This window comes from Notothenia coriiceps, unplaced genomic scaffold (genome assembly GCF_000735185.1).
Source record: "Notothenia coriiceps isolate Sejong01 unplaced genomic scaffold, NC01 NC01_scaffold00010100, whole genome shotgun sequence".
Classification (NCBI taxonomy): domain Eukaryota; kingdom Metazoa; phylum Chordata; class Actinopteri; order Perciformes; family Nototheniidae; genus Notothenia; species Notothenia coriiceps.
In genome coordinates, this window is record NW_011342801.1 from 42,002 (window position 1) to 67,546 (window position 25,545).

Below are 25,545 nucleotides of genomic sequence, written 5' to 3' on the forward strand. Positions count from 1 at the left end.
CACCATTTATGTGTAGCGATGCAGTCAGGGCTGCATAGAAACATTTATATTTTTATAAAAGAAAATAAAAAAGGTTGGGCCAGATTAGCCTTTATTGGAGTTGACAGAGTTGAAAGGGGAATGACATGCGTACATGGTTCCAGGCGGGATTCAAACCTGGGTACTCTGCTTGGGAACTGAGTCCCCATACATGGACCACATGATTTATCTGATTTGTTTTATCAATAAATTACTCATTCAACATCTTCAAGTATATTTTTTTGTTGGATTTAAAGTACAAAATCGCCCAAAATATTATCTTAATGAGAAACGACAGTTACAACAGCTAATCCATTGATTTCAGAAGTTTTGATCAGATAATATTTTGTATTTCTAAACAATATTTTCTTCATAAATGACTAAAACAAAGTATTGATAATTGAAACAGCTACCAATTGCTTTTTCTGATAGTGACTCACCTGGAGCCGTCCTCGCTGTCAGAGTGAGTCGAGCTGGCAGGCTGTTGCTCTTCATCTTGTCTGCTGGGGAGATATTGGTTTGCCGCACCCTCACGGAACCCTGATTGTTGCTGGGAGCGTTGCCAGGCGTGTTGCCGGGGCGGACCCTGGCGGCGGGCTGCTCCACCCTCTGCTTCTTCAGCTCCTCCTCCCTCTGCTGAGCGGCTCGGATCTCCTCCTCAATCATGGACAGAGTCCTCTGCTTCTTAGAGCGCAGGCGGAACGGCCCACTGGACGCCTCCACCTCGGGGCCTTTCGCTGCGGCCGCTGTGCTCCGCAGCTCGGCCGCCTCCGAGTACTTGCTGAAGTAGCTGAACTCCGGTTTCTCCGGGCTCGGGGGAGAAGGGGGACGGTAGACTGGGGTCGGCCGGGACACTGGAGCAGCTGTGGCTGTGGAGGCAGGAGCTGGAGCCGGGGCTGAGGAGGCGAGGGCTCTGGCATAAGAGGATTGGATTTTGATCCTTGGGCCTCCATGTTTGGCTCTCTGTGGGGGGGAGACGGGCTGAGAGGGAGGGGGAGAAGGCGTCTGGAGCTGCTGCAGAGCGTGTTCTGACTCTAAAGGCTTCTCAAACCCTACTTCTGGACGTCTGTCTGGCAGAGGAGACAGGTTGGATGGAGCAGGACTGGAGGACATGGGTGACTGGAGACTAGGAGCTCCACCAGAGGATGCAGGGGAGGAAGACACTGGCACGGGGCTTCCTGTCGAGGCTGAGGATGGAGACACCGGGGCGCTGAGCTGTGAAGAATTCAAGTCGGAGGGCAGCCAATCATCTCCGTCCTGAGCTGACAGGGCGCTCTGGATGGCGTTTTGGACGAGGACTCCTGCCTGGTACTCCAGCTCGAATTCTGATGGGCTGCCATTGGCCTGCCCGTTCACAGGCGTGGTGGGCTGGGGCGTCGGCGGGGACACCGGGGTGAGGGGCTGAGGGGTCGGCGGTAGCGAAGCCCCGCTGTCGGAAACATTATCCGAGCTAAACACGGTGGTGTCCTGAGAGCGGAGAGACAACTCGTCTAACCCCGAGTCAGACTCCTCGGGGTGGAAACCCGGGTGGAAAGGGCTCTTCCCCTCCTCGTCGTCAGGCAGGATGGTCATCACCGCTCGTGCACAAGTGAACTCTGCTCCGTATCCTTCATCAGACCAGGTCACATGACTATCCCCGGCGTCTCCAATACTGTCACTGAACCCCTGGCTGCTCCTGGGTGTGGATTTGGAAAAGGGTTTGGCAGAGTACATGTAAGGAGCCACGTCCCTCTTGGTAGCGTCTCCTTGCAGAAACTGCTTCCTGGCAGAGGAGAAGTTGATCTGCTCCTGCACAATGTCCTCCTTCCTGTTCAGATCTGGGTCAAAGGTCACCATTGTAGGAGGTCCTGAAACCTGGGGCTGCAAATCGAGATGGGGGGACAGTGAAGAGAGGAGAATAAGGTGAGACAAAACATACCGGTAATTAATCATCAGCTAATAATGTGTGTGTATGTGTGTTACCTGTGTGTGTGTGTGTGTGTGTGTGTGTGTGTGTGTGTGTGTGTGTTACCTGTGTGTGTGTGTAAGTGGGACTCTGTTTATGCTGTTTCCTCTCCTGGTATTTCTTGAGAGACTCGAGCTGCTCTGCGTCCAGCTGATTTTCCAAAGGAATCTGTAATAAATGAATGATCGAAACAAAAAAACAATCAGTCAGTTTGTCTTAAAGTGAAGGGGGGTCAAATCAAATCTAAAAAGATGAAATGGGGGGCTACCTCCTGGGGGGGGTTCCACCAGCGCTTGGCGATGCCGGGGTTTTTCTTCACTGCCTGGTCTTTGATCAGCTCTTGACGCTCTCGCTCCAGCTCCTCCACCTGAGGAAGGAAGACAGCGATAATATTCATAAAGAGCTTTCTTTAAATTTCAATTTCTGAAAGCATTAACTTTGAACGACGTTAGCTGATAAAGATATGAGAAAGGTTGGTGATGCAAGTACTAAGTGTTTGTTATTGCATTACCAAAAGTGTATTTAGCAGGTTGTTTTAAAAAGAGAATTATGAAAAGTGGGTGATTTGGATGAACATTTTGAATCTTTCAGTTGTTGGTTTAAAAACTGTCTCTGCTGGTCATCACAGTCTCTGATTCAAATGTGAACCACAACTAACCTTTTGACACTGCTAGCGTCATGCGCTTGTCTTAACTTACGACATCCTTTCCATTTCAAAACTATGGTGTAAGGTCTTCTTTCTATGGTTTGATCTAGGTGGGTTTGTACAGTATAAGCTGTGGTTTTGGTCAGATCTTATAACACCTAAAACAAATCTATAATAATACTACTTTATTTTTACCTCAACACTATTTTTAGAATGTTTTAGACCTGTGTTTTTCTTTCAACCTACTTAGAGAAAAAGCCTTTTTTGTCAACTTTCAGTCAGGAATAAACTTTCATTCACGACTCAGTTTAGAAGAGGATCAAGAGTATTAATACTTTCAATAATTGTTTTGAGTAGAAGTCATTTATTTTGACACCTGTCATACATTTGGCATGCATTTTATAATGTCTCATAACAAAGCAAGCAGTTTAGACTTGTTGACAAAAAAAGCCTGACTTTAAAAGTACTAATCCTTATTTATTCTTGTGTACATATTGTTTATATGAGCCCTTATTATTATTATTATTATTAGACACAAGGTCTCCATTAACGTTTACATTACTGCTGTGTAGTTTTTGCTCCTGTGTCTGTCTGTTGTATCTGTTCCAGCTGATACCTAATCTCTCAGCAGTTTACCTCCCCTGAGGGTCGTCTCCTCGCCACCCTGACCTGCTGCTCCTCTCCGGGGGTAAAGAGCTTCGCGGGTCTCTTCTCTTCCTGAAACGCTCTCAGCTCAAACTTGGCCCCACCGCTCCCCGTCTCCCCCCCCTGCACGTGGCCGTTGGTCCTCACAGCAGAGTCCTCGTGGTGCAGGAACGTGGTTTCTCTCTGACCCTCCACCACCACTGCATGGTGATTGACGGGGGAGGAGGCTGACATGCGGACGGAGGGAGAGTTTCCATCGATGCTGATGATCTTGCTGTGTTCTGACGGAGAAGAAGTTCCGTTGGTGGGGCTTTCGGAGGCGGCGTCTAAAACCTGGTCCAAGTAACGGATCTCCTGTAGACGAAGGAGATTGCTATGGTTGTTCTGTAATGTTCTGGAACTCCTCGTACAATTATCATAATGGTGAACAATGCAGATGAGACAATGAGCCATGTAACCATACAGCATATCATGATTTTACTAGAGTAGATGATAATAAACATACAATTAGTGGACATTGGAGTAATTGCATCTTTATAACGGCAGGAAATGGAGAACATAAAGTTTTACTGGCACAAAAGCACACAAGAGAAGCAGCTTTTTCCACAGGTATTTTTTCTGTCATCTAAATATGTTCATCTTATTTTAATTATCAGGGAGAGCAATTTTGGCATCGTCCATGAAACTCTGACAAAGGCATATCTGATCTGGAGTTATGGTCTAGATTTTTGGGACAGGCCACATAAAAACAAAATTAAAATTAAACGCGGTTAAGTTTCAGATTTATGCTTAAGGTATTTGCTAAATTATATGTACAGCATAGTTAGATTTTGACGACAAAATCCTCTAATGAAATACCACCCAGACCAAGATAGACCGGCACAGGTAATACATTTTAAAGATGGTGAATAAAAATCAAGAAAACAAAAAACTGAGAGTTTGACCTCAGAGAATGAGCATACCTGCATCACCTCGCTGTCAGGAACTGCATTATGGGCTTTGTTGCTGGGGCTGCTGAGGCAGCCATGTTGGATCTGCTGGCTCTCCAGCTCCATGGCTGCAGGGCTGTCAGTGATGACGCTGACCGATTCCTGGAAACTCACGCTCTTCAGGGCTCGCTCTCTAGGTGTTGTGTCACTGACATCCTCGGCTGCCCGCCACGATTTCTGTGTAAACAAAACAAGCAACAAACACGAGCATCAGAGATACTGATCACTTTCATTTAGTGCTTGAAAAAAGCATTTAAAGAGAACCTGTACTTTTTCTCAGGAAGATATCTCTAAAAAACGCACACACCTCAAACAGACACATGTCACGCACATGAGGCTGTCTGTCTGCATTGCAGTAGAACTGTGTTATGTTAGACCAGGCTCCCACCACTTGGGGGCACCATCACTCCCAGTCTGCTGCTTTATGACAGAAAAGAACCATACAATCTTCCATGGTGCTGAAGAATATTGTATTCTCTTTCAAAGACCTTCACTGGTCTGTGAATGAATCAATGTACTGGAAACTTGGCCAAAAAATCTAACGCTGTAACTCTTCCTGCCTCACATTTGATCTAAAACTTTATTGAACAAACTGGCAGGTGGGATGGCAGTTAATCATTTTTACAGTTTTTGGAGGAACAGAACAGTTAGGGATGTTCGTCGATATTTTATTGCAGATAAGGGAAGAAACTATGCGTTTCTCTTAACAGTATGTGTCAGAATTATTTCTTTATTTTAGGATCTGAGTCAGATGCCACTTGAAACTTTATCATATTACTAGTTCTGCATTTAAGTCTGAAGTTTCCATGGCAGAGGAGTTGGCAGCTACTCCATGCTCAGCAGCGTTAAAGATACTTTAATCAAACGAGGGCTTAACATTTGCTCTCCTCACATATTCACTCCCTGTATTTTCCCGACCTCAGCCAGGTGCACGGCTCAAGGCCACATTATTAGTAGTTGTTATAAGAGGAAGAAATATATCTTCCAGTATTCAAATTTCCCTCGTGAGTTGGTCACACAGCCTGTATGAACAGATTGTGATATGCAGATACAAGACGAGGAAATAGGGTGTAGAAATGTAATAAAACTATCCCCACAAATGAAATGAAATATATTGCAAAACATTGCATATATGGACAAATGCACTTTATTTTATGAAAAGGGAAACTCTTCTCTGGGTGTGCAAAACAGTTAATGGTTACGTAATACATTTATTGAATCATCAGTGAACACAATGTCACACCCTTATAAATAAAAAATGCCCAGCTAATGCAACACTGTGATGTTATATTAATCATCAGCTTATTTCAGAATTCTTTTTTTAAACCAAGCTCTGATTCTATAAAACACATTTATAATGTTTTAAACTAAGCCACATTTATAACCTATACTTTACTGCCACATTAATGTACTTCTCAACTGTGCTTGCAATTTCACTGACAGTGTGATTTATCCAGGGAGGAGATGTACAAACGGGGGTCGAGGGTCTGGTTAAAAGGACACGTTGGTGGACACGTTGGCATGCCGGGGTTCAAACCTGCGACCTTCTGTTTTTGTGAACCATCCATCCAACACATTCCAGATCCACTGTTAGCAAGAAACACACTCCTGTGTATACTGACCGGCTTTCTGTTTCTACAGAGGCCACCAACAAATACTCTTTTGGCTTCCTGATTTACTGCCTTGCGCCGAGCACACCTCTGTTCGGAGGACGTGTTTACTTCCACCAGGGGTTGTTGACCCTCTTCTTTGTGACATGTGAGAGTGTGTGCGTTGGGATTTAATGAGGACCACTTCAGTGAATTGGCTCAGTGTTCAGCTGAAGCACACACAGCCATAAGGAGGAAGTCTTTACTTTGTAACCTCTCGTACACTGAAGGACTCGAACGCATTACCAGCCATTTGATGATATTCAGGGACTTTTCTACTGTTCTACATGATGTGTTATGCAGAAACGAGTTGCACATTTAGGACACAGTATCAACTTAAAGGGCTAGTTTAAAATCTTGATTGTTGTACAATCCTTTTCTACTGCTCCTGCTATTCTCTCCCTTTTTTCTTGGTCCTCATCCTCTCCTCCGTTGAAACCTCTCTCGATATTTGCGTCTTTTCCTTCCTCTCATTTCCTTTCTAGAATTGTTAAATGAAGAATCAGCGGTCTAGGAAGTCACATGGCCGACTGTATCCTCCCTCGCCTCCCCTTAGAAAGCATGTTCTTGTCTTTAGTGCTCCTTCACCCCAGTCCTCCCTTTCATCCTCGTGTCTCCTGTTTCTATTGATGAAGAAAAACATTCCCTGAGGGCATTTTGTTGACCCATCTGGCTCAGTCACATGCTTTAACTGTGTCATGAAGAGCATGATATATATACATCTGACTAAACGTATTCTCTTAAAGGAGTACTTCACACATTTCTATTTTAAATCTATTGATAGTACTCTAGGAGAATATTTACTAAAACACCTTAAAAGTTTTGATTAGAATAAAGTATAAAGGAAACAAACCTAGCCACAGAAATATGAAATAAATAGTAGAGTTGAATAAAGAACTGCAAAGCTAGCTGCTTTTTTTGGCTGCACTTTGGAAGTGTAAGCTAAATGCTAATATCGACATGCTAACATGCTCACAATGACAATGCTAAAGATGCTGCCAAGCAGGTGATGTTATCCAATGTTAATCACATGCTGTGTGTTAGCATGCTAACATTTGCTAGTTAGCACTTAACAAAAAGTAAAGCTGAGGCTAATGGGAAGCTTAAATGTAAAAGCAACAACCTAAAGGGCATTTAAGGAATGATGTAGAAAAACTAGCTAATTTCACTGCTAAGAGAGCATCAATAAAGTGTCTCATTTGAGAAATCATCGAACCAAAAGCTAGGCTATCAACGCTTAACTTCAGCGAAAGGGAATTCTTTCTTTAGCCAAATTATGAAGATAAATTACGCCATGGACACTGAACAACTCAAGACAACATGTTTAAACTATATTATTCTGGTCTCTAGTTAAAGAGAGAATACAATGATTTTTATTTACTTAATGATATTACCGACCATGTGAGAACCAAATCTCACTTCCATGTACACTCTCACTGACAAAGTATTTTGTCTTGTTACCTTTGACCCATTGTGTGTACTGGATGTGTATGTGCGTGCATGTGCAGGAATGTATGTGTGTGTGTGTGTGTGTGTGTGTGTGTGTGTGTGTGTGTGAGACACAAAGTGTGTGTCGAGCAGGCGGGAGGATATCCTGTTACTGCCTCAGGAAAACAGTACTATAGTACTGGAATGTCNTGACCCATTGTGTGTACTGGATGTGTATGTGCGTGCATGTGCAGGAATGTATGTGTGTGTGTGTGTGTGTGTGTGTGTGTGTGTGTGTGTGTGTGTGTGTGTGTGTGTGTGTGTGTGTGTGTGAGACACAAAGTGTGTGTCGAGCAGGCGGGAGGATATCCTGTTACTGCCTCAGGAAAACAGTACTATAGTACTGGAATGTCTCATATGAAATTGTATTCTCCTACACACACACAATGAAAGGAGTGTGTGTAGGTATATGCAGGAATCCTGATGTCAAATGTAAGACCTTTTAAGACCTTTTTTAAGACCCTTTCCATTCATTTTAAGACCTCATCGCCACTTTGAGTTTTAACCGGTTACATTGGCGACACACTTTAGCTCACATTTACTATATACAGTATTGATTGTCCTTCCTCCTTATCTTCCAACCATTTGGACGCAAACTTGCATTTCCCCATAACGATGTTGTTTAACAACCGGCGTAAACGGGCCTTCGCGAGCTATCAAGCAGTGAGCGTGCGATGCCCTGTTCAGATGACGTTAAATCCAACGGGATGCCATAAATAAACTACACAGAATCACACTACACACCTACGCAATGATTACATTCAGGCAGACTGTAGAATAAAACCTCTTTGGACAATTTATATACTTATTGAAAACAAGCTACAAAATGTAATACCTTGGAAAATGCCGTTTAATACTTTTTAATACCTTTTAATAGCCTACATTTTCGCTAAATTAACATATCAACTTGTAATACTTTTTAAGACCCCGCGGACACCCTGGACTGTAGTTGTGCAGCAGTGTGGTCTTTAAAGTGTCTGTATCGGAGGTGTGTATTCATGTGTGTGTTTCTGACTCTCATTGAGGTGAGCTGACATTCCAGGCATAACTAGCTGTCCTCAAAGCTCGGACTCTGAGACTTGTGATGAGGGAGCCTGCCTGGCGGAGCAAAGAGAGTGAGTGTATGTGTGTGTGTGTTCAACAGTGCAATCTTTGAGTGTGTTTAACTACAGAAATAAATCATGTAACTGTACTAAAAAGCTAAAATTATTCCTGGTTTGTTTGAACGTCTGAAACCATAAGAACGTTTTATTACTCTTGGATCAGCAGTCAGGTTTCCATTAGTCTTTAAACAACCATTAATGTTCTGCAACAGTTACACAGATGTGAAATATAGTGTTAACAGTCCCACACCCTCACAACCATGATGTTTGTGTTTGGACTTTTTCCAAAAAAGGATATAGAGCAAAAGAAAGTCCTACATTTTTGCCAAATTCAAGGATCTAATGTAGGCTGAGGTTTTGGCTTTATAGATTTGAATTAGTTTCAAGTATGTTAAAATTCGTATTACAGAGCGACTCTAGGGTTCAGCGCAGGATGATTAGATCACAGTTTAGATTAAGTCATGATTTCAGGGCTTAGGTTTGGTCTTAAAGCTTGAGATAAGGTTGCTAAGACATATTTACCCAGGAGTAACCGGGAGTGTTAGGGTTAATATTATAAGAGGTGGAAATCCTGAATTCACCGGAAAGTATAGTAATACAATCGTGAGTCAGCTAACTATCACTGTCTTATGCTCTGTCTAAACGCTGTCTCATTCTCCCCCTGTCGCCATCACATCTGGAAACACTTAGGCTCTGACTGTGACACACACACACACACACACACACACACACACACACACACACACACACACACACACACACACACACACACACACACACACACAGCTGCAGGGGGGTTACCAGAAAATGAATACTCCCTGACGAGAAGTAAACACACATCCTTGACGTATCACAGAAACACTTTAACTATGCCTTTGATATCACGTCATCATCTTTTATTAACACACGCTGTACCTAGCCCAGAGCACATGGCAAATGTGAAAACGAAAGCCTGATGATGAATGTCCTCAGTACACACACACACACACACACACACACACACTGAGCACCTGTGTAACCCAGAGCAGTCAGTGTTCCTGGCTCTGTTTCCTGGCTGAATTTGATCCTGTGTGGTAACTGGAGCCTGCTGTCGGTTAAGCATGGTGTTCTCAGATCCTAACAGCCCAGGCAGAGCAGTGATATCTGGCACTTATTCATGATTTCAGACTGAGTCCACTAAAGACAGTTTGGAGGTGTTGAATAAGAGTTGTGGCTAACTGAACTTGGCTAAATTGACAACAGATTCCAGAAGACAGGACTTAATGGGGTCCTCAGGCCAAAGTGTGCAGGTCAGATTTCACAACATTATGTTATAAAAGACAACCTATGCCACAACAGATTTCTAAACTTTTAAATCAATACTTTATCTACTACAACATGCCTGTTTGAGTGTGTTTGTATCTATTCTGACACTTTTCCTTTGAGTTTTCTAGCTCTGTTAGTCCTCAAATCAAGCAAAAAAAAAAAAATGAAAACCATAATAAAAAGTAGTTTTTTGTATTTCTATTCAACCATTTGCCCTATTCTTGAAGATCACATGATTTTCTAATAAACAACATGTTTGTGAGTATCTTGACCCAGCACAGCGCTAAATATATCAGTAAATACAGGAGTTCAAAGCTTAAACAGCGAAACAAAACTCTCACACAACCCCAATAGAGTTGAAAATGTTTGGTACTCACCTTCTGATCTGCTCTAGCTCAGTAATATCTGTAAATCCATTTGGTAATGTTTCCGTTTTGCTCTATAACGGTAATTCTACTATAAATATATGTGACTTATTTTATTATCCGTTTTCCTATTCTGCTCTGTTCCCTCCAGCCCAGCCCCGGCCTGTCCTGTTCCAGATAGTGGGAGTGCCGGACTTTTCCCTGGCCAAGCCTTTTCCTCCTCTTCTTCTCCTCCTTTTCCTCCCCTCCCGTCTCTTTCCTCTCCTCCACAAAGCCTCTCCTTTCTCAGTAACATTCCTGCCGGCCGCTCGGTAAGCTGTGATGTCATGGGCTAAGTGTGTGTGTGTGTGTGTGTGTGTGTGTGTGTGTGTGTGTGTGTGTGTGTGTCTGTGTGTGTGTGTGTGTGTGTGTACCTGTCGGGTCATAGGATCAGGCCGGTGGAAACTACATCTGACCCGAGTCATGGTTCACTTTCTCTGCTCACAAGCACTACATCAAGACGCACTGGAAACACTTTCCTCAAATTTACAAGGGCAATTAGCAACATTGTGTCAGTGGCTGCTAAATCATGGAGGACGGTGCTATCAGAGAGGTACTGGTGTCAGAATGCATTCCAGCAATTAGCGCTATAAGGACTCATGCAATAAAAGGCTAATAAGCATACGTCAAAGCAGTTTTACTGAAGTGTTTGGCAGGATACTTGGACATTCACATTGCTCTAGCTAGGTGCCTCCTCACTGCTGTGAAAAGGTGAGCTAGCGCAAACAACATGAAACTGAACCAGGTGTCGTACACATGGAGGGACTTTGTCAGACAATGACCACAAAAAGCACAAGCGCTATAAATCAACGTCTTCTTTAAATTCCAGGGATTCAATTAAATCACATTTCAACATTTATTTTCTTAAAGGTTCAAATATGGATTGAAAGACAATACTTTTCTTTGAACAATCAGACTCAACTTAAGCTTTAAAGTCCCAGATAATGTTATTTTAATTGAATATTGATTCAAATCAGGGGAGTGGGTTGAGAGCAGCAGTGTGGTCCAGAGGTCAGAGAGGTTCTCCTGCTCTGTAGCAGCAGAGGAAGGCAGCTAAAGCCAGTGTGCGCCCATTAACAGCTGAGCGTCCTGCCAGACAGCTGTGACAAACTGACTGTGATAACATATTGACACAAAATAAAGAAATTCAATCTGTGATGTGCCACTCCAGCAAATCCCTAACAACCTGGTCTATTTTAAGGTGCCTGTTTAAAATGACAAATCTTCTCTGTGAGTTTCCAGGCTAAAAATAACACTGAGCTATATGATGAAATTGGTCACAGAAAATTAGGACAGTAACCCAATTATTGCACTGAGGGGTATAACTCCTGCATGGGTAGTAACACACAGAGAGACTTGTGATGGTCATTATGATGGTTTATAAAGTAAGAGCTAACGGCTAGAGGGTCCAGAAAAGAACAAGCTGTGAAAGATTAAAAGAAACTCTGTCAGAAGATAAAAGAAAGACGGATGAGAGACTGAGAAAGACAGGAGTATATTTAGTTGTTCATGTGCGTGTCCACATGCAATTGCAATCTGGGTCATCCAATCAATAAGGAGAAGTGCCCAGAGCAGTCTCATATCATGGGGGATGATTGTGATTGGTCAGAGACAGAACTAATGACACACTTTAATCGCAGCATGCCACAAACACACATGTCCAAAGTCACACAACCATATTGTAAAGTAAAAACATGTAGATCCGTTTTTTTTCTGTTTCAGTGAGTAGGCTTGGCTCCAGCCAGGGTAAACAGTCTGTGTGTTTCGATTTAAATCATACATTTGTTCATACAATATGGGAAAGAAATAATCCAACTTCACATTGCAAGTCAAACACAGACTTTTAGTAAAGCATTAGATGGGTGAGTTCAGTTGGTTATTCAACTTTAAATAGTAGCACTTTAGTCATAAGCTTCACAAATGTCCCCTGTAGAGAGAAGAAGATATTATTATTCTTAAAATAATGAAAAAGCCAATTTTAGCCAAAATGTACAATGCTGACATGGGATGAGAGTTCTTTAGTGTTGTTGAGATAAAGTCTTGTTTAATTAGTTAAGACAAATGTTGCGAATATAAATCCTCATGCATTGGTATTTTAAAACTTTTTCTAATTTTGTGAAATAACTTTTTCAATGGAAGGTGTACCAGTGCTACACATCTTAAAATTAGGCATGGTTCAAAAGCCGAACAAAACTATTTCTCTCTTCAAACCAGTATATAACCGGATTATCGTGAATATCAAGGAAACATTTGACATTTCCAGAATAAGAAGGAAGGGGTCATAATGATTTCTGCGTTGAGGAGAAAAGTGTAAATCATCAAGTGTATTTTCACATTGTAAAATACTATTAAAAAGGAACCACTTTCACACAAAGAAAGAAAGGAAAGGAAGAGTGACACCCTCAAAGATCCACACAGCTATTTTAAAAGCACTCAAGTCTTGCTGCGTGACGGAGATAGTGAGAATTTATTTAAAGATGGGCGGTGGACACTTTAAACAAATGATGCTGCGAAGAAAAGGAAGCAAATGATTGGATAAAAGCCTATCACGGCGCACAGGTTATCCAAACAGGAAACCAGGAAGCTGCACCAACTTGTATCCATGGAAATAGTGCTCAACACAGGAAATAAACCAACAAACCAAAGGCCACCTGCAGGACAACACAGACACAATCACAAACTAATAGTTCACTGAGGTCAAGATCTGGCAAAGAGTCTTAGAGAAACTAAATCAGCCAAGTCAACACAAAATAGACGTAAGAAAGGCATTGTGTATATAATACAAGGCATGCTTAGCATAACGGGTGGCTAGCTGTTAGCAGCCAGCATTCAAATAACATCCACACCCCCAAACAAGGTCTTGTGAGTAAGTAAATGGTTCACAGCCAAGCAGTGCATTCTCAATAAAGCATTGTCCATCCCTGTTTAAGAAGCTCCCTGATGACATCATGCAAACAAAAACTAAATAAAAAGGATGTCCACCTACCGATTGGCAGAGAGCTTGGAACAACAACCACACTGAAATCATGTTAAGGAGCCTTTTGACTTTTGAGTGTTACAGAGGACTGCTCTGCGTGTCTGGACTGATGGCAGCTATTTGTGTCCTTTTCCAAGCCCCTCATGACTCCGCTCACACAAAACCGTCCCCAAACCCCCTAAGACCCCTTCAAGAAACGGCAACAAAGGGCCCTACAGCCGCTTGTGAGACTCTCAAGGCTGAATACTAATGCTGCGCTCCACACACACACACACACACACACACACACACACACACACACACACACACACACACACACACACACACACACACACACACACACACACACACACACACACACACACACACACACTTAGATGCTCACTCAGAGGGCTCCTCTTAACCAGAACGGTCTGTACTGTGTGACCGACCGCTCTCCAGAAGCAGAGCCAGGTCAACAGTCCGAGGACTAACTAGGACACAACACAGGGGAAACTTCAGAGTTTGCAGTAACACTAAAGATAGTTATTTCTTGGCCTGAGTACAAACACTGAATATTGTTTCTCTAACTGGAGCCCATGACTGTGTGTATAATAATAATAATTCACACTGTGACAGTAAAAACAAGCTGTACTTTGCAGGGCTGGCTGCCCAGTGAAATGGTGCACTGTGTGCATATTATGTGACAGGGAGTCAGTCATTGTGGCAAGATAAGCTCTGTTTGACCATTCCTTATGCATTGCAAAGGTCCTCCTTATCATGTTAAAAGTAAAACGCATCATTTGGCAACAGATTGCTCGAGATTACAACTAGAACATATTAAGGCTATTCCACTACCCAGAAAGCTCCTGGCTGATGGTTGGTTAAAGCGAAATAAAATGGATGAACTAAGACGGACTAACCCAGTAACAGTGGAGTCAACATTTGAAAGATGACGGCAATATTATCGGATGTTAAATTCACCATCGTTTTTGTTTCTTTATACATTCCAGCTGTTGCACATTTAAAATAAATGCACTATAATTATGCACAAGTGAGCTTGTTTTGGCATTTTGTTCTACTGTAACGGTCCCGGCTATTTGGTTGAAGAGCCCTATGATGCAGAAAGACAATAAAAAACCTGAAATCCTTGAACTACACTGCTGATCATACACAGCTACAAAGCAAGACATTGATTATTATAAAAAAAAATGAGTGACTGTAAATCGTTTTACCACAAGTCATTCACTGACCAAAAAACAGCCATGAAGGGGAATGTGTTCATTTGATTAGTGCAAAACCAACAAAATGGACCAGACATTTTAAATGAGGAGTAACATGGTTAGATATTACACAGGCCACTTGAACTAAGGTTGACCAGTTTGAAAAAACTATGACTGCTATTGCTGATTGGCTGAGGACATCTCTGGTTGTTTTTTTTTGGCTAATTCTTGCCATTTTGCTAATGGAATTTCTGCCTCCAAACAATGAGCAAGAACTGCTGCTCACAATTTGTAGAGCCTTCTTACTTGGTAAATAAAGGGGTTTATTTCAACAAAAAGATGGTCATCGTTACAATGAAAGGAGTAACGAGCTGGTTTTAGTGTGTTTAAAGATGGGTTAACAAGGCAATTGACTTATTTTTAGTTTAGTGAAAGATACACACTTGAATACAGAAAGTGTTACTCTTCTATTTTCAGTGTTAAGTTTAGCCAGTGTAATAATATTCAGTTTTAAAGGAATTTAATTTAAAATAGTATTTTAAAAACAGCGAGCAACCCTCTTATTTGCTATTTGCACCCACACTAGAATATTTTTTTTAATTCCCATCTACAATTAAATACTTGTGCAATTGTGCTTAAAAGGTTTCTCTGTCGTGTTATCTGTGATTAACCATATTTGGTTGGACAAAGAAAATCTTGTGACAAAACTTTTTCAGGATGCATTGTCATAGCATCAATGACAATTGAGTCCCCTTCCTTGGTTATGTAACATTCCCTCTTTCCCCTGCTGTTAATCAAGCATGCGCAGCGCTTGTTGTCAAATACCATTCCCTTTGTTCTTTATCAACTAACACAGACATACACACATTGAATATGACAATTCAATAAACCGCCCTTCATTGAATGATGGCTCCATTCTTATAGGCAAAAGCACCATGTGTAGCCTGAATTCATGAATCTTTACTCCTTAAGAAGCCAGAAAATAATGTAAGTTATCTCAAAACTGAAACTGAAAATAAGTAATGAGCCTCTACGGAATCAGATGGAAAATCCGAATCACAGGTCACAGGATGATTGTGCAGGAAATAAGGAGAAAGGGACACAAGGAAGGCTGAGTTTTAGGTTTGAGAGGATGTGGTCGTTCTTGTTGCTGTGTGTGTATGTGAGCTTGTGAGTGGAGAAAAAGCCACGGAGCAAATCATTGTAATCCTTTCCCAGCATGAAGCAGCTCCATTTTGGTATTTTGTCCCACAGGACTCTCAGATGAGACCACACAGCAAGGCCATTGGGCCAAAGGGTCTGAATGAAATTAAGATCTGAAGCCAGGCAAGCTAACATGTAAGCGTTCTTGTGGATTTTATCTCGGGTGAAAAGAGGCCGTTAGTGTCACATAAACTTGGTATAATGAATATAAAGTGGCTTTTTGCAGTTTCACACATACTGGTTTCTGGGTCCCCTTACCAAAAACATCTCTCAAATGCGTGCTGCAGGCTCTTTTGCTGGCAATGCGTTTATCTCTTGGTTGTTTAATCTGCATAATCATTACCATCATTAGCCAATCACACATTAGTGTGGCTATGGGCACCTCCCATAACTGTTGATGTTATGTTGCAAACAGTTAACTCAGCAGTTTAAAGTAAACATGGCCTTTAATACACTGAGGAGTTTAATTAGATTGGTGGCTTACATCACGGCTCAGTCAGTCTCACTCATAGCAGCAGTGGTGGCGCCAGAGATTTTCTTTTGGGGGTGCTGTGGGGTAGCTTGACGTTTCATAGAGGGTGCTCAAACATTTAGGGTTTCCCATTAATGTCCCGGGCGCTACAGCTGAATTTTCTACTGCAACAATCCCCGCACGCACATACACAGTGTACCCGCGACTGTTACAATGAAGGCTCGATAATTTCTTTATGGATATTTTACAAATCACCCTTTTAAACTGTATTCTTGTTTTATTGTCATATAGTATTTCATACCTGTTTTTCATTTATGCTCTTATTTTTTTATACCTATAATGATCATATAAACGTGTGCCTCAGAAATACTTATTTACATTAATCGTGACCAAACCGTTTTGAGACCCACTGAGATTAGACTAAAGTTAACTATCTAAACACCGAGAGTCCGACAGTTACTTCACCTGAGCTGAGGTTATCTGAGCCTCTCAGTCTGACAGGAGAGAGTTCTCCCTCCACCTTGTTGTTGAAAAAGCTCCTTATATCCGTTAGCGTAGCTAGCACCAGATGCTAACCACAACGATCTCCGGTACCAGTGTGCGCTCTCTCTCGCTCGTGCACGCACACAAAATGGCTCGTGCCACACACACAAACAGAGCAGAGCTTGAATGAAACACAGAGACCCAGAAGTAGGCTACTTGTACTGTACTGTAGAATATTATTTTCGAATCAATCATTTTCAAATTATGGATTTCACACATAAAAAAAGAACACACATACATTTATCGGGGGTGCTATGGCTATCCTGGGGGGGGTGCTTCAGCGCCGCCACTGCATAGCAGCTAGCTGTGTTTAAAGAGCTATGACACCAAAAAGACAAGCTAGCTAGTTGCAGCATATGCAGCACATTATCATTTCAAGCTAATGCTAACAAGATTTATAGTAATAGCTCCAAATTTAAATTAAAAAAAGAAAAGTGAGAACTCAATAATCCAGTCAAACACAAAGAGACATTCACTAGTAAAACTATACATTATTATTATTATTATTATTATTATGGTGAAGTTATAAGGATTTCTTCCAGACACTGTTAGTCATTAGCAATGCCCTCTTCCTTGATACGAATTGATTGTTCATGTAACAAATGGACCTTTCTCAAGAAGTAGCATCCCATGCTGCGAGGCTGTAGATGACCCAGCCTGAGCGGCACATTAAAGGCTAAGGCATATTTTAACACTGTTGTCCTTAGAGACTTAACCTCTTCCTAGTGTTAGCTTATCGCATTAACTAGCTCTAACTCATACTGAGAGGAGAAGAGGGTTAATCACCCGTCTATATCAGGAAACTAGTTCATCATTACGCTTGCCTTATTTAGACAGCAGGAGGAAGGAGGATTCACACAGGAAGACAACAGCCTGGTAACAACAAACATGCCTGAGACTGACAATATTCCCCAGTTTGTTTGGATTATATGTTTGCCCATCTGTGCTATTTTCTGACTTCAATATGAATATCATGGATACAGAATAATCCTGAAATACTGCAACCATTTTGTGGTCATCACCAATCTCAGTGGATTTCTTTTGTGTGTATTCTAAGAAAGCAAACACAACCAGAAAGTCAGGACGACATGAACAGAAGCAAGATTTATGATCTTTAAATGAAATGTAGTCCTTGTTGACATTTTACCGCTGTATCAACAAAACGCCACAACTGATTCCCTCCTTCCTGCAGAGCATATCAAACAAAGCGATTAAATAACAAATGACAAAACATCATGTTTTTCTTCCCATGCTTGCAAAGATCTTCGATTGATTTCAGATCCAAAGCTTAATCTTTGCCACTTCACCTTTATAACTGTTACTCACATCGTGTTGATCTGCACCCAACATCCAAGCACTAGCCTTTAGCTAACCTCCAAGGAAAACTCCCTTCAGATTGTGTGACGTCTAGCACATTCCAGGAGTTATTTTGTGATGAAGTGTTGAAATCTTCTGATTGATACCCCCTCGTTTACACATGCTACCCTCTCTTCTTCTGTTTCACGAACTGATTCCTCCAAACAACCTTTCATGAACATCTTTAAGTGTATTTCATCCAGCTGAGAGAGCAAATGTGATCCTTGTGGTCCGCGCAGGAGTATCTCTTCATTCTGTAGTGCCTCTGCAGATCTGGCAGTAAAGATCCTACATTATTTGATAGTCATTTCCCTTAGACATATACTAATCAGGGTCAACCTCAACCATAAATCTAATTTCTTAAATTCTTGAACCCATAAAGAATTTGACCAAACTGACCTCCCTTCCTTAAAATGCGGCGATGTTGAGCGTCAACGAGTATTTGATGGATTAAGAAATGACAACACTCCAATAGACTACGCCTTCCTGAAGCCCTCCTAACACCATCTGTACCACCCGAAGCTCAAGAAGCAATCTGACATTCCTCTGATACACTGGAATGTGATAAAGAGACTTTCAACACCCAAACACAGCACTGTGTTATGAAATGAAGCCCTGACATTAGAGGTCAACGTCCCTCCTGACTTGCCGAAACTACAGATAGCCTGTGCTAATTTAATCAAAGTGTTTCTTGCGTGTTCTTTCAATTGGAAATCTTCTGCTCAAAGTCATTTTACCCTAATCTTTGTATTTGTGCCTGCATTTTCATTGTCTGTGTGTGTATGCCTTGGTAACATGCTATTTAAGCTAGCAGGTGGTTTGTGCTTGGCTTTGTGTGAAACGATTGACTTCTGTTGCAAAGTATAACAATAGTCGGTGGATGTTGCAGACAATAGTGGGTGGGGGGGGTTGTGTGATGGGGGCCATCACAAAGCTGGAATGTATTGTTGTGTTTCCTGCATCCCCTTATTCTCTTCCTCTCTGGAATACAAATACTAAACATTTAATGAAATACTTTGATAGAAGATGGAATATGACAAAAAAAACGTCTTTGACCTTGGTAGGTGCTGAATATTATTCATTTTCAAAGTGACATAATCCTCGACATTCTATAGAAGCAGTAACCCTTGTTTCCTTGCGGTGGAAGCACCAAATCAAAAATAGCTAAGCTAATCAAAGCTTTGCAGACAGAGTTAAGATTGAGAAAGTTATCTTGTTTTGCCGGAGTAACAATAAATTCCAACAAAAAAATAGCGACAGGCGTGGATGAGACCAATCCATCTACACAATCGCTTTGAGACTTTGACTAATGATGAGTTGACTTTCCTACTGTAGCTTCTGTGACAAAATATAGCACATAACGAAATCAAAACAAGATGCCAATTCAGTATTCTTATCAGGAAAAAACATAACCAACTCTTATTTAATACCGAAACAAAGCAATCATCCAAGTCCCAGATGGACTCCATCGTTGTTTCCTTTTCATATGGCATGAGAAATCGTTTCATTTTATAAATCCAAACTTTTAAACAGCCTAAGACTACTATAAAATAATCTTTGAAACTTTTAAAAACTTCTTTTATTTCTTTGAACATGCATCCCTCCTCTTATTTTCTTTTGCAAAATGATCAAAGAAGATATGAGAACAAATAAACCAGAAGCACTTAAGTAGACACACAGACACTTCTGTTCCTCCCATGATCACTTTAAGCTGTCATCCATTCCCTGTGGGACACACTAAAATAGCCACTGAGTGCCATTCACAGCTCAAGGAACTACTTACAATCCCAGCTACAGACATGCAAAAACATGAGGCGGCTTTGTTTAAATGCTGGGAAAAACCTTTTTCAAGGCTCAGTCTAATAGCTGGCCCAAGGGCCCCTCACATGATTCCCAATGACAAACACACCAGACTCTTTTCCTTCTTCTTTTCTGTCCTGTTGTCCTCTCATTGTCAGCTGACAACACACTCATTAGATGTGAACTGAGGGAGGACACAGCATGTCCACATTGTGTGCTCAGACTCCAACCACATCAACGACACTGAGTCCATGTGAACAGCGCTGATTTAACTGTAACGTTTGGGACTTCATCCAATAACAAAAGGCGGTGTATCACTCTCTTCCTGGAAGTCAGCCAGTGGAGGCCCATCAACAGATCGGCCATTGAGAGGCCATCGGCTAGTTAATGTCAACAACACTTGGAGCCGTGTGATGCTGAACAGACTTCCTCCTGGCAGCACCCTTCTCCACCTCCCTTCCTCACGTTTTCCCTCCCTTGCCTTACACTCACCACCCCCACCCCGACACACACACACACCTGCACCGCCCTTTATCTCTCCTTGCACTCATTGTTCAGTACCTCATTCCCATTTCCATCTCCTGTGTACTCCTGGCTGACCAAGCTTTAGCATCATCTACCACACAAGGCTGTTATGCGACCTGTGATTATGTGTGTGTGTGTGTGTTTTCTAGGAAAAGGGAGGGGTTCGGAGGATGAAGACAGAACACACACACACACACACACACACACACACACACACACACACACACACACACACACACACACACACACACACACACACACACACACACACACACACACACAAACACACACACACACACACAGTGTCAATGGGACATTCAGAACGTGGCACTTCTTATCATTGACTGCGCTATCTAATTAGAGAGCTGGCAGTTTTTGTTCTTTCCCTTGGCCCAGCAGAGGCATTGGCAAAGATTTGAATGAATTGGCAGTTTGCTGCTCTGCTGTGTATTTCCAGAATCAGCTAGTAAATTCAAATGATGACCAAACAGTATGGATGATGAGCTATTTTCAATACAGTGTGGACAACAAAAACAGACTAAACCCTCCAATCAAATCCGATGAGAATCACTTCAGTGGATTATTTATAGATACAATTGTGGGGATGCTTGAAAAATAGACCTAAAAGGTTGATCTAACACACATCTTACGACTGTAAGAATGTTTCAAAGAGAGATGCCTGATTTCTTGAGCATACATCACCCATTTCATATTGTAGTAGTCACCTGCCCTCAGTCAAAATGTCACAACATTTTCAGTGAAGTAGAATCAATGAGCATGATTGGACATTATGTTAAAACAGGGACAAGGGAAGTTATTTCCACCTCTTGACAAAATGATTAAATGTAATCCCTGGTGAAGATATGGAAGCCTCTGGTCGAGCACCAAAAGGGAGAAAAAACAACCACACCCACATTAGCCAATTACATCCTACATGACAATGTCCATCCCTCATTAAATATTGTCAAAGTCTGCAATCAAAGAATAGCAAGTTGCTTGGCAACAGCTGCAGGAAAAGAAAAAAAGCTAAAAACTTGTCAAGCAAATCTGGAACAACAAAGTCTGGTTCCAGGTGGATTCCGCTGAACATGCGCCAGATGTCTCTTTTGGGTTTATAACAGCAACTCTGGGGCATACAAGCACTCGTGGCTGCCTCAACGTTAACACATTAATGTTATATTCAAAATGCCTACAAACATGAGTTATTTGAAGGCTGAAATTGTGAGCCTTGCCACTTGGCTCTGTGTTGTGGTTGTAAAAAAACAAGACCAAGGGAATGCTTGCATTCTAAAATGAACACTGCATAATGAGCCTTCATGATGAGAAATGATGGGTAACTAAAGCGGACAAAATCAATGCGAGTGCTCAACAAAAGAGCAACGTTATAATGGAGTTTGGTGAGGAGCATAACAAGTAGCAGCACCAATATGCTTGCCTCTATGTCTCTGCCAAGTCATTCAGCATGAGGATGGAGAAAAGCAGGTTAAGGTCATTCCTATAACTAGGTTAAAGTGATGCAGAGGAGGGGGAGGAGCCCACAGAGAGAACTAGAGACCACTGCAGTCTGGTCCACTAACCTCCTTTGAGTGTTTCTTAGGAGAGCAGGGTGCAGTATCCTTTGTCCTCGCCACTTTAAAGCCAATCAGAGTAATTACAGGCTCCTTCTCTGTTAACCAGGACACGTTCACTTATATAGAAACACATGCATAATCTAACCCATGACACCACCAGCATGCAAAACAAAGCTCATAGACCCACTCATAAGATACTCCATTGAATATGAGTTTTCTGTGCAACCGAAACTTAAGTTAAAACACATTTTAGTCATGTTTTCAGCATTACTTCTGTGTTAATTCCATCTACCTGTGATGTGAGCGAAGCGTTGATATCCTGGAGCTCCTTGCAACAGACTCAAACTGCTAATAACCGGGATTAGGTTTTAACGGTGGAGGCGTAACCGACCTGCTGACCGCTGCTTCTTCTTCGGTCTACTTCTTCAGCGTTCACCCTGGGAAGACGGTAGCGGAACACGCGGACAGGAGAAGTGTAAAAACGGATAGTCGCGAGCTCTCAACTGCACGTAATAACGGTAACTGCAAACTGCGACTGGGATGACATTGAGCTCTTTTTACGCGCCAGCTTTTCCAACCAGTGGTTCCCTTCTCCCTCTACTCTTCTCTCTTCCTCTCTCTCTCTTTTTTTTTTTAGGCACGCGCTCTGAATAATGCAGCGCTTGCGAGGTCCCAGGAGTGTTTTCTGTCCCGTTCCAGAGACAATCAGAGAGCGAGCCACCAGCGCGAGCTCGAGCCAAGCACAATGAGACCGACCCGGACAGATCAGGTTACCGCCGTGCTGCCTTTCATTCATTTATTCAGCGGCACAACAATCTGACTGCAGCCCAGCCAGCACCCCCCAAATTTCTGTACCCCACCTCTCTGTCTCCCCACCTCTCTGTGCCTGTCTCCCCCCACTTCCAGCTCTGCCTCCCCTCAGATAAATGTGTTCAGGTGGCATTTTCAGAAAAACAAAAACATACTCAGAACTCTACAGAACAGGCATTGGTGGTGTAAGCTAGCTCAATGTACTCCTGAACTGCACATAAGTACTCTTTAAGATAACATGGATACAAGTATGTTTATGATATCACCTCATGCTGCTCCATTGCATTAAAGTACTCCACAACTTGCATCTTGGGAAGTGTAGGATCCAGTGTTTTTCAGGTGTGGAACTGATACTGGAGCTACAATTGACAATATTTCTGCCTCTGCTGCACACAATTTGACAATTCTATTTTCAATCTGTCTAATAAGGCCCCCAGTTTTATAGAGGTGTAATACTAAATTGCTGAAGTACCCCTTTAAGGAAAATGTTGTTCCATTTAGCCCGCTACATTTACTACATTTAAACAAAACACTATCATTTAATAAGAAGTGTAATGCTTCTTGAATTAGTTATTATGATTTGCAACAGTAATAGAATAGTAACACTTAAACAGCCATTCTGCACAATTAGTAATATACTTTGCTTTTGATACTAACAAACTCTGGCAATGGAGTGTCTTTTTAGTTTTCTTATTTTATATTAGAGTATTGTTACTGCTCCTGAAGTAATACATACAACACAAAGACAGAATATGGTTTATAAGTGTTACTATTCTCATTATCAATTCAAAATACACCACCCTTTATGAGCATATTTAACTCTCTTTAATAATACAGTATCATATTAAAAGTAATACCATAGTAGATAAAAATGTACAGTAAGTACAGTAAGTCACTTTAAATGCAACATGCAGTACGCCAGAATCATAAGTTCCCATTAGAGATGAGAGATGCCACAAAGTTCAGTAAAATCATATTAAATGTACTGCCGTAAATATTTAATGGATAGTTTTAAACATTTGATAGAGACACTGTAGTGGGACGTATCCCACTGCAGAACAACTCTGCACCTGTAGAAAGGAGACAATGTGACTGAAAGGCATTCCAAACATGCCGCCCAATAGCAGATGTGAGGTTCAGCACAAACAATATCTGGAAGCACGTACAGTACAGTACTTTGTGCAAGAGAGCGCAATCTACAGGGACAAAACCCAATGGTTAGTCATATGCAATCACATTAACAGCACATTCTGCTATGTAATCTATCCTCAGATATGAGAATTGTGTAATTTGTTTTTTATTAATGGTGATGTCATGTTTGTCTTGAACTAGATGTTGTCAACTAAATAGCAGAAGATATCAACCCTGGATTTTCAGAGATTTTCAGAATTCTCTGGGGATTTGTTTTCGTGATCTGCCCACTTTCCCTAAACATGTCTTGCTTGAATTTCAAATTAATCAGCCTATATTCGATCTAAAATGTAAAAGAACCTGTATGGCACAGATGTTTCCAGGTGAGCAGAACTCCATTTGTGTATTCCCATGAGGTATAAGAAGAATAGGAGAAAAAAAGCCCAAACATTTATATTCAAAATTGTTGCTTTGAAGCCTGTGTAAAGGAGAAACAAAATAATAGTCCCTCCTCACATTATGAAAGGTTTCAGGGCCGTTAGTGACCCGGTGGAGCCACTTATTCATGTAATTGTGACCTTTGATAGGGATAAAAACACACTCACACAGATACAAATTACTCACCATGGCGGTGTGAGGGTGCATGGTCGGAATGGCAGCTTGGTTCCCATTTGCTGTTGTCAAGGTAACCCCTGATGTTTTTCCGTAGCCTATGATAGACAAAATTAGAGTTATTGTCACCATTGTCATCTTTTTTGGATAATTGTATTTGCACCTGTGGGCGATCTTTTAGGCAAGCAGTATGCTTCTGACAATGTATAGTTATCAGCTATGATGCATGCAATGAACACATTATTTTATGGTGGATCCTCTGCTCCTTTTTAACTGTGTGAATTATTTTTGAATGCAACCAGAGCAACTGTGCACACAGCACTGATAATAAATCCTAATTCTTCACTGCACTCTGATTATTTTTCTCTCATTTGAAGACTCTTTGCTGTTTCAGTGCCCCTGTTGCAAAAGTAACCTCATAACACTGTTAAAGAAAATATCAATTTAAATCAGAGTACTTTGTAGCAACGGTGGGGCCAGTGATAGAAAGTAACTATATATTTATATATATGTATATATATACTCAAATATATAATATACTATACAATATTGTACTATATACAATACTGTACTCTTATAGTATTTAATGCATGTGTAGGATTTTAATTTGCTGCTATTTTATCATTTTACTTTACTATACATGAGAGGAAAATACTTACTTTTTACTCCATTAGATGAAGTTGTCAGCTAGAGTAGCTAAGCAGTTCTTTGCAGATAAATTTTTTATATACAAAACATATAATCAATGTACACAAAACTACTCAACATTAAAATGCTGCTTAAGTAATAGTATTAAATAATTACATACATCATAATAAAAACACCTAATCACATTTTGTTTTGTCAGTCCATACCCCAAATATATTTAGTTTAATATGATATAAATAAAAAGAAAAGCAGGAATTCTTCATAATTGAGTCTCAAAATCAAAATGTCTGACATTTTAGCATGAATACTTACTTTAACCATAAGCAGAGTTATCCTTGCAGCTTAATTTATAATGCCTATACATGTGTTATTTGTACTCTTTAAGGGAAGTACTTGAATAGAAATTAGAGTTTTGGCAATGGTATTAGTATAAGTTATGCTGTAGTGTAAGCAGTAGTATTAGTAGCATCATCAGTGGAAACAGGAAATGAAATTTTAATCAT

The 25,545-nt window shown here is 41.2% G+C and overlaps 1 protein-coding gene across 1 annotated transcript in view; it reads right to left on the minus strand.

The window, feature by feature from the left end:
* The window catches only part of palm2akap2 (PALM2 and AKAP2 fusion), a 66,555-nt gene that overhangs the window by 2,701 nt on the left and 38,309 nt on the right, over nt 1-25,545 (minus strand). The window contains 6 exon segments of the mRNA XM_010771606.1: nt 459-1,878; nt 2,030-2,131; nt 2,232-2,330; nt 3,246-3,608; nt 4,217-4,420; nt 24,407-24,492. Of these exon segments, the coding sequence (XP_010769908.1) occupies nt 459-1,878; nt 2,030-2,131; nt 2,232-2,330; nt 3,246-3,608; nt 4,217-4,420; nt 24,407-24,492 (2,274 nt within the window).